Source organism: Pelophylax lessonae, assembly GCF_965119305.1.
Source record: "Pelophylax lessonae genome assembly, chromosome: 4".
Classification (NCBI taxonomy): Eukaryota; Metazoa; Chordata; class Amphibia; order Anura; family Ranidae; genus Pelophylax; species Pelophylax lessonae.
The window spans coordinates 556,073,932-556,088,791 of record NC_138771.1 but is presented as its reverse complement, the minus strand read 5'-3'; the positions used below and the strand labels follow the sequence as shown (position 1 = coordinate 556,088,791).

At 46.0% G+C, this 14,860-nt stretch overlaps 1 protein-coding gene across 1 annotated transcript in view; it reads left to right on the top strand.

The window, feature by feature from the left end:
* The window catches only part of LOC309553714 (all-trans-retinol 13,14-reductase-like), a 338,403-nt gene that overhangs the window by 81,563 nt on the left and 241,980 nt on the right, over nucleotides 1–14,860 (top strand). Inside the window, exons 9-10 of the mRNA XM_082255091.1 lie at nucleotides 12,112–12,278; nucleotides 14,594–14,753. Coding sequence (XP_082111217.1) covers nucleotides 12,112–12,278; nucleotides 14,594–14,753 — 327 coding nt within the window. The remainder of the gene's footprint in view (nucleotides 1–12,111; nucleotides 12,279–14,593; nucleotides 14,754–14,860) is intronic.

Sequence of the window (14,860 nt, the reverse complement as noted above, 5' to 3'; positions counted from 1 at the left end):
CACCAACGGGGACTGGAGCCACCACAGAAGGTTTTCCCTGGTGCGATGACTCAACGAGATCTGAAGATCCAGAGATTGAGGTCGCCCGTCCCACCTGGACAGGATCTCCGCTTGGAGACCCCGCGTGTGAAACTGCGCGAAAGGAATCGCCTCGAAGGCCGAGACCATCAATCCCAGACATCTCATACCCGTCCGCAGAGACGAGTGTGGAACGTCCCTGAGGGACCTGACTTCCTCCTGAAGAGTCCTGAGTTTGTCTTCCGGCAGGAAGACCTTCGCCTGCACCGAGTCCAGTATCATTCCCAGATAGGGGAGACGAACCGACGGACTCAGTGTCGACTTTGGAACATTTATCGTCCAACCGAACTCCTGCAGAGTTTGCATTGTGACAGACAGGTCCTTCTCCAGACCCTGTCTGGTCGCAGACCGAACCAGAATGTCGTCCAGATACCCCAGGACAGAAATGCCCTGGGCTCTCAATAATGCCAGAACCGGCGCAAGCACCTTGGTGAAGACCCGCGGAGCTGAGGCGAGCCCAAAGGGCAACGCCACAAACTGGTAGTGACCCTCCGCAATGGCAAATCGAAGGTACTTCTGATGACCCTCGAATATGGGGATGTGAAGGTACGCATCCTTCAAATCGATGGAGGCCATGAATTCCCCCGGAACCAGGGCAGCCACCACCGAGCGCAGGGATTCCATGCGGAACTTGCGAACTCGCACAGAGCGGTTCAGAGCTTTCAAGTCCAGAATCGGACGAACCTTGCCCTCCTTTCTGGGCACGGTGAACAGATTGGAATAAAACCCCCGAAATCTGTCCCGATGAGGCACCGGAACCACCACTCCCTGAGCCCTCAGGTCCCGCACCGCCAGGTGCAGATCCCGCAGGCGCTCTGGAGACAGTTGAAGATTTGAGGGAAAAAATCTGCTCTCCGGCCGAGAGAGAAACTCGATCTTGTAACCAGATCGAACGATTTCCAGAACCCATCTGTCCCTCACACGGGCCAACCAGGGCTGAAGAAAACCGAGCAAGCGTCCCCCCACCCCAAAACTGGGTGAGGGCGCCCCTTCAGGCCGAACTGTTATGGGCCGCAGGTCCGGATTGACCGGACTTCTGTTTCCCAGACCAGGGCTTCTTCTGAGAGCCTTGGCCCTTGAACGGTTTGCCCTTGTAGTGCGGCGAAAGGCACGAAAGGACCCCTGAGGGGGCCGAAACTGAGCATGCTTCTTCCCAGAAGCCCCCTTAGCCTTGGGGAAATGGGGCAAGAGAGTGCTCTTACCCCCGGTAATCCCCTTAATCAACACATCCAGGGACTCCCCAAAAAGGCGAGACCCATCATAAGGCAGATTGGCTAAGGTTTTACGTGAAGATTGGTCCACCGACCAACATTTCAACCAAACCAGGCGGCGAGACAACACCGCCACGCTGTGCACACGCGCGGCCAACGGAATCAGGTCCAGGTCCGCATCACACAGATACAGGACACCCTGGTGGATCTGATCCACCATATCCAGGGTCGCCGCCGAGGCCGAATCGGCCACTAGGACGCGCCTAAGCATCTGCGTCCAACTTGCGATCGCCTGGGCCGCCATGAGAGAAGCAAACAGAGCCTTAAGCATAGAACCCGTAACAGAATAAGTATGACGGGCAAGAGACTCCAGTCTCCTATCCGTGGCATCACGGAAAACAGGGGATCCCTCTGCAGGGATCGCAGTGGCTTTGTTCAAAACCGCAATAGCATGATCCACCGGCGGAGGCACACACCACCGTTCATCAGTGGCAGGCGAGAAAGGATAACGCAGCTTAAATTTACTTGGCACCGCAAAAGGCTTGCGCAAATCGCGCCATTGGTCCTTAACAGCGCGCTGAAAATCAGCATTGCAGGGAAAAACCTGCGGCGTCCTGCGTTTTCTCTGCGTCCCATAAGCCGCCAAGGCAGCTGGGGGACACACCTCGTCCTGCAAACGTAGCGTCTGCTTAATGGAAGCAATCAACTCATCCATGATTGCAAGCTCTTCAGGCGAGCCAGGGGGAGAATTATCAACCCCCTCAACTTCAGCCTCTACCTCAGACCCCACTAGATCAAGAGAGGAGCGGGACCCCGATAGGGAGGTCCCCGCCAGAACAGCCCCATCACCTTCACCCTCAGAATCAGAGGACAGAGCAACTCTGGGCCGTTTAGTAGATTGAGCAGCCACCAGCATTTGCACCTGTGCAGCAAGGCCAGCCACAATAGTGGCTAAATCCCCCCCTGGGGGGGAAACAGCGGTCCCCTGGCTTTCCACCAATACTGTGGGAAACTTGCCCTCCTGAGAATCCATTGCCCCTGTATGCCAGACAACCAAGGGTTAACTGCCCCCTTACAGCAAGCGCGGCAAGCGCAGCCCACCGCACCACACTCAGGCACAATGAGACCCCCACAGGGAATATACAGACTGAATACAGGCAATGGAACACAGGAATAGAAGGATAAAACCTGAGGAGACTCCGCTGCTGCTGCTGCCTCGATCGGTGCTTCCAGGAGAGAGGAAGTGATGCTGCCAGGGCGCTCTATGTAAGCCTATGGAGGCTACAAGAAAATGGCCGCCGTGCATGTAAACCATGCGGCCGGAGCGGGCGCCGGTAAAATGGCGTCGTTTGGCGCCGAAATCGCCGCTCCACAGTGCATAAAATCACACACAATATTAACCCATTATATGGATACATGTTAGATCGCCGCAGCGATCGCTGTATATGCCCCAACATGCCATTAAAAACATGCCCCACAGCACACAGCTCCTCACACTGCCCAGCCTGACATACTCAGTGTCATACAGCTCCCCCCCCCCCTTGCAGCCCACAGCATGCAGCCGAGAGATAGGGAGACAAGCAGTGTGATTAAAGGCAGGTTACACAGTCCCAGACTGAGACCCCCCCCAGACAGACAGGTCCCCACATAGATACACTTACCTCACATGGCGTGGGGAACCCGCACTGCACATGAGGCAGGGAGAGTCGCAATTCAAGACGCACACAATGGCGGTTCAGAAACCGCACAGCGTCCGGTGAGGTAGCCACCTCACCAATCATCCCTGCACCGAACAGGGATGGGTCGTTCACTGTGCCAGGAGCGATACCTGGCTGAACGCTCGATGGCAGACTGGGAAGCCACTGACCCACGACCTGCGACCAGGGGGATCAGCCCGAGACCCAGTCCGCATGATCCTCTTCGTCCGAAGAACTAACTAATGCTGACAAAAATAACAGCTAAGTAAAGGCAGAGAGAAAACTCAAACAAAATATCAAAAAGAAGAAAGAGTCTGGGACAAAAAGTCCCAGCACAGAGAGAGCCAGCCACTCCTGACAAGCTAGACATTAAAACTGAGATATGGTTGCAGGAAGTAGGAGGGTATTGACTGAGGGGACCACCCCTTGAGGGTGGGATATGTTAAAGCTTTATTGTTAACATATTCTGTTGCCTAGCTACTCCTTCGGAGCAAAGTCTAATACCCCATATGTGACGAATATGAAGAGGCGGCGACTGTCGGAGGACGTAAGAGAAACTAATCAGATGGTACTATACCCCAGTAAAAATGAATAAGATCTCTGGGACAAACACAGACCGGTGCTGGAGGTGTGGGACAGAGAAAGGGACTATGTTCCATATATTCTGGTCATGTCCCAGAATAGAAATATTCTGGGAACAGATTTTGAAGATGATAAAGAAAATTATGAACTGTCAAATTCCCAAAGAACCAGCTCTCTTTCTGCTCCATGCACCCAGTACACCTATCCAAGGATATAAACAATCTATCATGCCATATAATATGACAGCTTAAATGCCCACCGAAGACCAAATAAAAGATAAAAGTTATCCCAAGCGCTCAAAATGAGGACCACTCACCAATAAATATATTGGCTATGCAGCTACTTAACTGGAAAACCTTATGTTTTATTTAATAAAGCCTTTTAAAACGGTATCACGCTATTGGGAATATGTTTTTTCTCTCCACATGCTGCTGAGCTTCTTTTGACTGTGCTGGTGTGATTCCCGGTGTGGATACTCTGGACCAGTGACCATCATTATAAGCTTGAATGCTCAAACACGAAAGTGGGTTGGGCCACAGCATCTGGTGAGTGGGCAATTCTCCTCCTCCCTTGGAGCACGGTGGTGGTGGTGATCCCTTTGAGAAACACGTTTCTGTATATTGTCATCCCAGGAGATAGAGTGAAGGAATATGGACTGTTTTTGTCATTTCTGATCTTTTCCTGCTGCCTATGTGACATTTATTGCATTTTTGGACTTTGTGCAGCTGGCACATTATTTTTGGCACTTTCTTTTTGACAAGTTTGCGCTACTATATATACATAGAGATATTGTGGAGTATCCATCTATTATATATCCTTTCTCATATTTTCCACTTAAGTAGCTGCATAGCCAATATATTTATTGGTGAGTGGTCCTCATTTTGAGCGCTTGGGATAGCTTTTATCTTTTATTTGGTCTTCGGTGGGCATTTAAGCTGTCATATTATATACTTTTCTACATTACCGAGCTGCTATGGATGCCATTAAATTCTTGGGATCGAGACAGGTTGATCTCAAGAATATTTTTAGCTCCAATCAGGTGATTACACCTGATGAGGATATCACTGCCACTCTAAAGATTCTGGCCTTCACCTTAGAAAAGCAAGTGAGAGCCTGGTGGGATATCAACACCATTGAGATCTACCTATCTGAAGGACTTATCAGTAGGGGTCTCAGATGGGATATGGCACGGCCTGACAGATGACGAATCCACGAATGAGTGGTATTCGTTCTTCCATAGAGCAGGCATAGAACTACAGTCTCTTATACTCAAAAGAAAAAAACGCAAGATGGAATTAATTAATGACAAAATTAAGGAACTACAGAAAAAGATAGAAAATATTCAGGAAACTACGGCAATTAAGGATTTGAATGAGAAAACTAAAGCTAAATTGGACAAAATTGACAAGGAGACACAGTTAAAGAAAGTTAAAAAATTCAACAGGGATCTTAAAGATTTTAAAACAAATCAGGTATATTGTTGGCAGGCTGAACCATCTTTATATGGAACAGTTCCGCCAGTTCCCATAGTCCCCGAAGTGGAAGCATCCGGAGCTCCATCGGGAACAATGGGACAGGGAGATGAACCCAGGACACCGAATGTGGTGAACAGGTTTCAAACTAGACCCCAAACCCCGTTTGAAACACCTCAGTGGACGGGACCCCCAAGGAGGGGACACCAGAAACAACGTGGCAAGTCCCGCGGAAACCAAAGGGGAGGCACAAGAGGTTATCCCCAGCCTAATTATGTGAATACCCACAATTACTACCAACCATTAATGGGACAGGATGTAACTGGAGATGGGACCCCACGCCAGCAACCTTTTTTAGGGAGAGGCAGGGGCAGGGGGAGGGGGAAGAGTCGACCCCAACCCCAGGGACGTCAAGGGGAATATCGGGGAAACCCAAACCCCAACCCAAACCAGTATCCAAACAACAACGAGGAGTCAGAGCGGGACGGCGAATACAACGCCAGAAAAAGAAGGAGGGAATGAGAGGACAGGGCATTTACAATATCAGCTCTGTCACTCTAACAGATAAAGAACTCCATATATTGGACCAGGGTCTGAAATGTGCCCCTAAACGGACCCTCAATAAATTTAGTACTTACATTGACACACATAAGTACATACGCAAACTTAACATCAAAAAATATTTCATTAGTAACCCCATTAATTCTGTGAGCAATACTCAGTCTGGTATGGCGGTGAATAGTGGTTTGAAAAACAAGTCCATATGGAACCCCCCGGTTAGAAATACCCAGGCGGTTGAAGTATTTAAAAGTTTAGTTCTGAAAGACCTCCAGCATCTACCAATCGATCATTCTGTCAAGAATAATAGTAGACACATACAGGAGGGTTTGGAATCCCTTGAACAAAGGATAGACATTATCATCCGACCCGCTGATAAGGGTGGGAGAGTGGTGATAATGGATCCAGAGTTTTATCATCAACAATTACAGGATATGTTGGCAGATGAAACCACGTATGTACTGTTGTCAAAGGATCCAACTAGTGACTTCGAAAGTGACCTTAGAGTTTTGGTAGACCAGGGGTATAAAAACCATGTGCTAACAAAAAAAGAGAAACAATATCTGGTCCCGAGTGCGTGTAGAATACCGATAGTTTACACGCTACCTAAGGTCCATAAAGATCCGAAGTGCCCCCCGCCCCGCCCGATAGTTAATGGGATTGGGTCGGTGTGCGCCAGGTTGGGCCAATACTTGGATACCTTCCTCCAACCCAGTGTCGTAACTACAAGGGCATATCTTAAAGACACTAAGGACCTGCTTATGTCGTTGGATGATGTGGTCTTGGGGGATGACTCGTCCGCGTTCTTAGTGACAGCGGACGTGTCGTCCCTCTACACCATCATCCAACATGATGATGCTCTATTGGCCCTTAATTGGGCCCTGAGTAAAAGGGACGATATACCACACAACCAGAAATTGTTTATCCGGAATGCCCTGGACTTTTGTCTAGGGCATAACTATTTCTGGTATAGTCAGTCCTTCTACAGCCAGAAGAAAGGTGTGGCAATGGGAGCGAAATTCGCTCCCAGTCTTGCCAACCTTTTTATGGCAGAATGGGAGGACAAACATGTATTTTGCAGGGAGAGACCAGAACTCCTCTTCTATCGTCGATTCATAGACGATATCATCTTTGTATGGAACGATACAGAGTCCTCATTATTGAACTTTATGAGTTATTTGAACACAAATACAAATAACATTAAACTCGAGTTCAATTGGAGTTTTAACGGAAATCCACTTCTTGGACGTAAACATAAAGAAGGGTTTGGGCAAATTAACTATGTCTGTCTTCTTCAAATCTACAGACAGAAACAGTTACCTGTCTATTCAAAGTGGACACCACCCAAACTGGCTGCGAAATATACCGCGTGGCCAGTTCATGCGAGTACGACGGAACTGTACATTTGAAGAAGACTATATTGCCCAAACTAACGTTCTTAAGGAGAGATTTATCCAAAAGGGATATGATGAACAATCTCTTGAGAAAGAGATTGGAAATATTCTGGATATCCCTCGAGCTGCATGCTTGCAGAATGTGACTAGACCCACAAATGGATCTGATGATAAACAATGGAGTTTCTTGTCTGACTACTGTGAGGACCACAAAAAAGTAGAAGCCATCTTCAAAACTCATTGGAACATCTTGCAGATGGACGCCGTATTGGGGCCTGTGTTGCCTGATGTTCCATCCTTCATTTACTGTAGGGCCCCGAGTTTTGGGGACAGGGTGGTGAAGAAGATCCTTAACCCCCCCGGATACGTCCTTTTTTCCGGGTAGACGGGGGTTTCATAAATGTGGAAGATGTAAGTCATGTTCGTTCACCCCTCAAAATCAGAGAAGACGTGAGTCCTTCCATGTTGCAGCAATCGACAAGGACTTTGACATTAAGCATTTCATCACATGTGACACCACGCATGTGGTGTATGCTTTAATGTGGCCCTGCAAAATCATTTATATAGGACGAACTAAACGTACTTTGACAATTAGAGTTGGGGAGCACATCAGCAATATTATTAAGGGTAAAAAAGAGCACAGTGTCCCAGCCCATTTCCGCTCACATCACCAACGGGACCCCAGTTGTTTACAATTCTGGGGTGTTGAGCGGGTGACACCCCCGTGGAGGGGTGCAAATTGGGTTAGAGAATTGTCAAAGTGCGAAACGAAATGGATATTCCAGACCCAATCTTTGAGCCCTGTAGGATTAAATATAGAGTTGGATTTAAATTGTTTTATTAGTGATTATTGATTTTAGTTTCCAATTCTATATCTATATTTTATATTTTATCTTTTACATTTGACCTTTCATCCTTGGATGATGTGCGTTGGGAAGACCATGATCCTCCTGAGTGTCCGCGCACACAAATATGTCCCTAAACTTGTGACTCATGCTGTTTAATATTGGTTATGGGTTTAGTGTTATTTTAATGATTTTAACCTATATTTATAATTATATTTATATTTTAGTTTTGCCTATTAGTTTCCAATAGATTCGTGTTCTTTTTCTAGGGTGACATGATTTTGTTTATTATTATTATTTCTTGGTATATGGATTAAACTAATTTCCATATAGACTACCAAATCTTTCCTCACATTGTAACACTGGCCCATTGGTAGGTGGCACTGTTGTGCTCAGTGTACTGTGTACACATGAAAACTCCTTGGTCCTGTAGGATTTATCCTGGTGGGTGGAGTCCATACATCCGGCCGGGGCTCTGTATTATTGTTCCGGGCCATAGGTCAACTAAGGAGGACGCTAGCTGATTGGGCATACAGCTGAATCACTATTATTGGCTAGAGCACGATAGCAACCACCAATGGAAAGTGATAGGATTTACAGCGTGGTTTTATTATGTACATACACTTTGTATTTTGTATGTGCATCATCGGTCCATTGGTCGTTGAGTGTTTGGTGTTTTTGCTTTTTTAGGGTGTAATTAACTTCCGGTGTGTTATACTTCGGGGTTGCAGGGCGTCCTATTACAGTGAATAGCGGCGAGATAGATGGTCATTGCGCTGTCTTAGTCCGCTATTGGCCAATATACTACAAGCAACCACCAATGGCCGATGGTGTGAACCTCGGCCCCACCCTACTTCCGGGTCATAGGGTGTTTTACCATAGAGATTAGCAGAATGAGAGGAAGTGATCCTGTAAATCTAGTCTGCTATTGGTCAATACACCGGAGCAACCACCAATGGCCGATGTTGCCAATCCTGGCCCCGCCCTGCGGGGTGACGGGCATGGGTATTTAAGGTTACCGCCAAGCCGCCGTGGTCACGCTCCCGGGGAAGAAGTGGAAATCACGAAACGTGTCGGGGCGTGACCAGGCGGTGTAACCAGGTTTTTGTAAGAGGAGTTTGGAGTACCCAGAAGACGCGGCGTCCACGGCGTGGAGCCTGGACATCATCTCCCGAAGGGCATCCCTCTCCTATTGGTGACTGTTATTTGCGTTTGATGACATACAAGAAATGTGAGTGTGCTACCTTATGTTTTATTTAATAAAGCCTTTTAAAACGGTATCACGCTATTGGGAATATGTTTTTTCCTCTCCACATGCTGCTGAGCTTCTTTTGACTGTGCTGGTGTGATTCCCGGTGTGGATACTCTGGACCAGTGACCATGATTATAAGCTTGAATGCTCAAACACGAAAGTGGGTTGGGCCACAGCATCTGGTGAGTGGGCAATTCTCCTCCTCCCTTGGAGCACGGTGGTGGTGGTGATCCCTTTGAGAAACACGTTTCTGTACATTGTCATCCCAGGAGATAGAGTGAAGGAATATGGACTGTTTTTGTAATTTCTGATCTTTTCCTGCTGCCTATGTGACATTTATTGCATTTTTGGACTTTGTGCAGCTGGCACATTATTTTTGGCACTTTCTTTTTGACAAGTTTGCGCTACTATATATACATAGAGATATTGTGGAGTATCCATCTATTATATATCCTTTCTCAATCTATCATGCCACATTTCATAAATGCAGCTAAAACATGTATCCCTCTTAAGTGGAGAGATATCGACCCCCCCAATATAAAAATGTGGATAAAGAAGGTTGAGGAAATAAACTAGAGAATCTGGTACTGTCTGCTCGCCAACAATCAGACAAATATGAGAAGAAATGGAAACAATGGAAAGATTACGTTAAGTCAGAGGAAGGTCAATTATTAATGATAGAATAAGAACTGGCTGACTAGAAAATAGATAAAAGATGGCAAGTGGAATACTGAGATACCTATGGTCCCCGTGAAAGGCCAATTGAGAGGAGAAGGGAGAGAAATTTATTTATTTATATATATATATATTTTTTTTTTATTATGTTGTTTGTGTTTGGGGGAAAAGAGGGGAAAGAAAGAGGGAAATGGGAAGAAAAGGCTGATTTGAGAACGGCTATGACATAATTATAGAATGTTTTCTGTTAGATATGTTTTTGGAAGTTAAAAATGTAATGAATAACATGTATATGTAACCGAACTTGAATAAATAAAAATAAAATTTGAAAAAAAAAAAAAAAAGAAATGATCCAGCTGCTGTACAGGCACTGAATCGGTTCCATGAAGCTCACAAACAGACACCCTTTCGCATGCAGGTAGGATAGTAGAGCTTGGGAGTCGCTGGGTAGAAGGGATGGGAGACCAGCAAACATCCATTCACTGATTTCCCCTATCTAGTGAGAACCTGTAAGCCACAAGAATTTTGTCACATGGTTTCTGCTGTCTGGATTTGCACTTTAGCTGAAGTGTAGTGCAGGGGAATACATGACACTTTTAATAGACCCCTAATGGCAATAAAGAGAACCTGTCATTATAAGTATGCCGTTTCATAATGGGGTATTGGCCCCTTAAGCAATGGCAAAAAAGTTAAGTGGAGAAAAAATGGGTAAAAAATTAAGTACACCCAAGCACTTAAATCCCCCCCACCAAAAAAAATAAAAAAAATATTTGACAGCGTGCAAGTACACACACACACACACACACACACACACACACATACATACATACTTAAATGCACACGTCAACTGAGCTAAACACAGGCATGCACAATCTGAAGGCTTGACATGTTTGGCATTTAATTACAAGGCACAACCTCGTCCTTTTTTGTATACACTGCTCAAAAAAATTAAAGGAACACTTTGAAAACACATCAGATCTGAATGGGGAAAAATCTCATGCTGGATACCTATACTGATATGGACAGAGTAATGTGTTAGGAACAAAAGGATGCCACATCACTTGATGGAAATGAAAATTATCAACCTACAGACGGCTGAACTCAAAGACACCCCCAAAAATCAAAGTGAAAAAATGATGCAGCAGGCTAGTCCATTTTGCTGAAATTTCATTGCAGCAACTGAAAATGGTACTCAGTAGTTTGAATGGCCTCCACATGCTTGTAAGCATGTTTGACAACGTGGGGACATGCTCCTAATGAGAGGACAGATGGTTTCCTGGGTTATTTCCTCCCAGATCTGAACCAGGGCATCACTGAGCTCCTGAACAGTCTGAGGTGCAACCTGATGGACCAAAACATAATCCCAGAGGTGTTCTATTGGATTTAGGTCAGGCTAGGCTGGGGTCATTCCGTGGTATCAATTCCTTCATCCTCCAGGAACTGGCTGCATACTCTCGCTACATGAGGCTGGGCATTGTCGTGCACCAGGAGGAACCCAGGACCCATTGTACCAGCATAGGGTTTGACAATGGGTGCAAGGATTTCATCCCGATTCCTAATGGCAGTCAGGGTGCCATTGTCTAGCCTGTAGAGGTCTGTGCCTCCCTCCATGGATATGTCTCCCCAGACCATCACTGACCCTCCACCAAACCGGTCATACTGAACGATGTTACAGGCAGCATAATGTTCTCCACAGCTTCTCCAGACCCTTTCACGTCTGTCACACATGCTCAGGGTGAACCTGCTCTCATCTGTGAAAAGCACAGGGCGCCAGTGGCAGACCTGCCAATTCTGGTGTTGAATGGCAAATGCCAATCGAGCTCTACGGTGCTTGGCAGTGAGTACAGGGCCACCCTCATGAAGTCTGTTTCTGATTGTTTGGTCAGAGACATTCCCAGCAGTGGTCTGCTGGAGGTCATTTTGTAGGGCTCTGGCAGTGCTCATCCTGTTCCTCCTTGCACAAAGGAACAGATACCGGTCCTGTTGATTGGTTAGGGACCTTTTTACGGCCCCACCCAGCTCTCCTAGAGTAAATTGCCTGTCTCCTGGAATTTCCTCCATGCTCTTGAGACTGTGCTGGGAGACACAGTAAATCTTCTGGCAATGGCACGTATTGATGTTCCATCCTTAAGGAGTTGGGCTGCCTGTGCAACCTCTATATGGTCCAGGTATCGCCTAATGCTACCAGTAGTGCCACTGACCCTAGCCAAATGCAAAACTAGTGAAAAACAGAAAAAATGAGTAGGGAAAAAAAAATAATTGGCCTCCACCTGTAAAACCTACTAAAAATACTTTGTTTTGGATTTCCTACTATAATACTAACTGCTCCTTTTTATTGATATCCCAGGAAAATCCACACTAACTGCACTCTCCTTCGCCTCCTATGAGTGGTTTGAGGAGTGGAAAAACAAGAAGGTGCAAAAACGTGGTCAGGACTATGAACAAGTGAAGAATGCATTTGCTGAGGCCATGCTGGAGACCACCATGCAGATCTTCCCACATATCCGAGACAAGGTGAGAATAACAGGGCTGAATGATAGAGAATGTAGCGATGAGAAAGAGACAGATGACACGAGGAATATCACATAAATAGGAAATTAAAAGACTTGAACAGTATATCAAAGGTTTTATTAAAGCAGAGATAAAGCATCTCCAACTGGCTGTAAGAACCCTAAACAGAGTGACTCCAAAATATTATTAAGTATTACTTCTACTGATTGACATCTGAATGTCCATGCCTAAAAATATGCCTACAGCTAAATCTTTTTCATAGTTTTGGATTTGTGTTCTTCTTTTTTCATTTTGGATTGGGTAATAGAGGGTTATAACCCCTATTGGTTTTTTTGCTAAGATTTCCTTTCAATTCCTGTCTCCTAGCCAAAACATGAAGTGAGAGGAAATCCCTCCAAAGTGAGGGAATTCCTGGTTGTCAGCAGAACTAGTGTCCCCATTCGAAAATTTCCCCTCTAGTCCTGTTCTGGTGACAACCCAAAACTTGGGATTTTCTTTTTTTTTTTTTCACTGTTGGCGATAACCACCACCAGAACAAAGAGAGGGTGAATCTCTCTAACAGGTACATCAACAGCAAGAAAAACCTGACAGGTGTTTTAATACCTATCCACTCTATCAAAGACTAAAAAATAGTTTTTGCCTTTTTTGTTATACTTTAAAACTTCTATTTGTCCTGGTAACCTCTGTCACTGGGTGATGGGAAATCTAAAATTTTACAAACTACAACTACATTTTCCAATGGTAATACCAGTCCTGATGACAACTGTTTTAAGAGATACTGTAACTTTGCAAAAATTTTATCTTTCCCTAGTGGACACTGACTGCAAGCAGAAAAAAAAAAAAAAGACCGGGGTTTTAAACTTCCATAAGTTATCTAAAATGGAAAGTGCTTTGTTTTTAGATATATTTTAAAATCGAAGAGCCCTCTGTAATCCTTTTATTGACACTTTAAATGTAAAATGACAAAGGCAAGCAACCACTGAACATTTGAAATTTGATTATGCTGACAAAATAACAACCCTATTTATGCTAAAAAGCCATATTTCCCTTTTTAAGTTGCTGATTATACAACTATAAAGGTTGAAATAATCATAGCTCCTTCTCATTCACCACCTCATCGTCTTCGTGGGCATGATGGCCCAATAACAACATTCCGAAGTGGACTTCCAGGGAAACCCCTAAATACATAATTGAGCTACATCTTTGTAAACTGCCAAAACATTTCTTATTCTGCTCATTGAGTCTTCTGATTCACAAACGCCTGTTCTGTATGACACTACCAGACAGTTGACACCCAGTGCTGTATTTTGGCCTAGGCCAACAAGGCCCAGGCCTAGGGCGGCACTTTGCAGGGGGACGTCAAAAAAGCCGCCCCCCCCCCCTCCACCTTAGACTCTATTGGCCACTGATTGCTAGAGCTGCCTCTCTCACCCCCTCTCTCTCACCTCCCCCCCCTCTCTCTCAGCCCCCATCTCTCTCTCTCAGCCCCCTCTCTCTTTCTTACCCCCTCTCTCTTACCCTCCTCTCACCCCCTTTCTCTCTCTCTTTCTCTCTCTCACCCCCTCTCTTTCTTTCCCCCACCCCTCCCCCTCTCTCTCTCCCTCACATTCCCCTCTTTCTCTCTCTCATTCCCCCTCTCTCTCTCTTCCCCCCCTCTCTCTCACCCTCCTCTCTCTCTCTTATCCCCCTTCTCTATCTCTCTCTCACCCCCCTCTCTCTCATCCCCCTCTCTGTCTCTAATCCCCTCTCTCATCTCCCCTCTCTCTCACCCCCCTCTCTCTCCCTCTCATCCCCCTTTCTCTCTCTCATCCCCCTCTCTCATCAGCCCCCTCCTTTTCTCTCAACCTCCCTCTCTCCCTCCCTCACCTACCCCCCTCTCTCTCATCCCTCCTCTCTCTCCCCCACCCTCACCCACCCCTCTCTCTCCCCCCCCCCTCTCACCCCCCCCCCTCGTGAGATCTCAGGGATTCATGCTGGGACCTGTAGTCCTTCAATTTTGGAGGGAGTCACATCCATTAAAAAGGAAGGGGTGGGGCAAATATACATAGGAGGGGGAAGGGGGCGCCCAATTTTAGTCTTGCCTAGGGCAGCACAAAACCAAAATACACCACTGCTGACACAACAGTACGTGACATTATTTTTTAAATGCATAGTACACCTGTAATGTAGTATACCAGTATATTTGTTATGCCATTCTGATCTAAAAGCACATTATTGATTGCTGTGTGCCTACCCTCTCACTGACAATACCTCCACCTTACAGGTTGATTTCTATACTGGTGATTCCTCTCACTAATGACAATATCCTTGCCTTACAGATTGATTGCTATGCTAGTGGTTCTCCCCTCACGAATGACTACTACCTTGGTGCCTCACGGGGAGAATTCTATGGGATAGAACACGATATTGCCAGGATGGACCCTGAAGTTATGGCAACCTTGAGACCCAAAACCCCAATAAAGGGACTTTACTTGACTGGTAAGTTCAGGAAATGCCTCTTACTTTCTTGTTTTTATTTTTAAACCTGTACACATTACGCACACTGACTATATTCATAAAGGCAATGTAATTGACCCAATTCATTG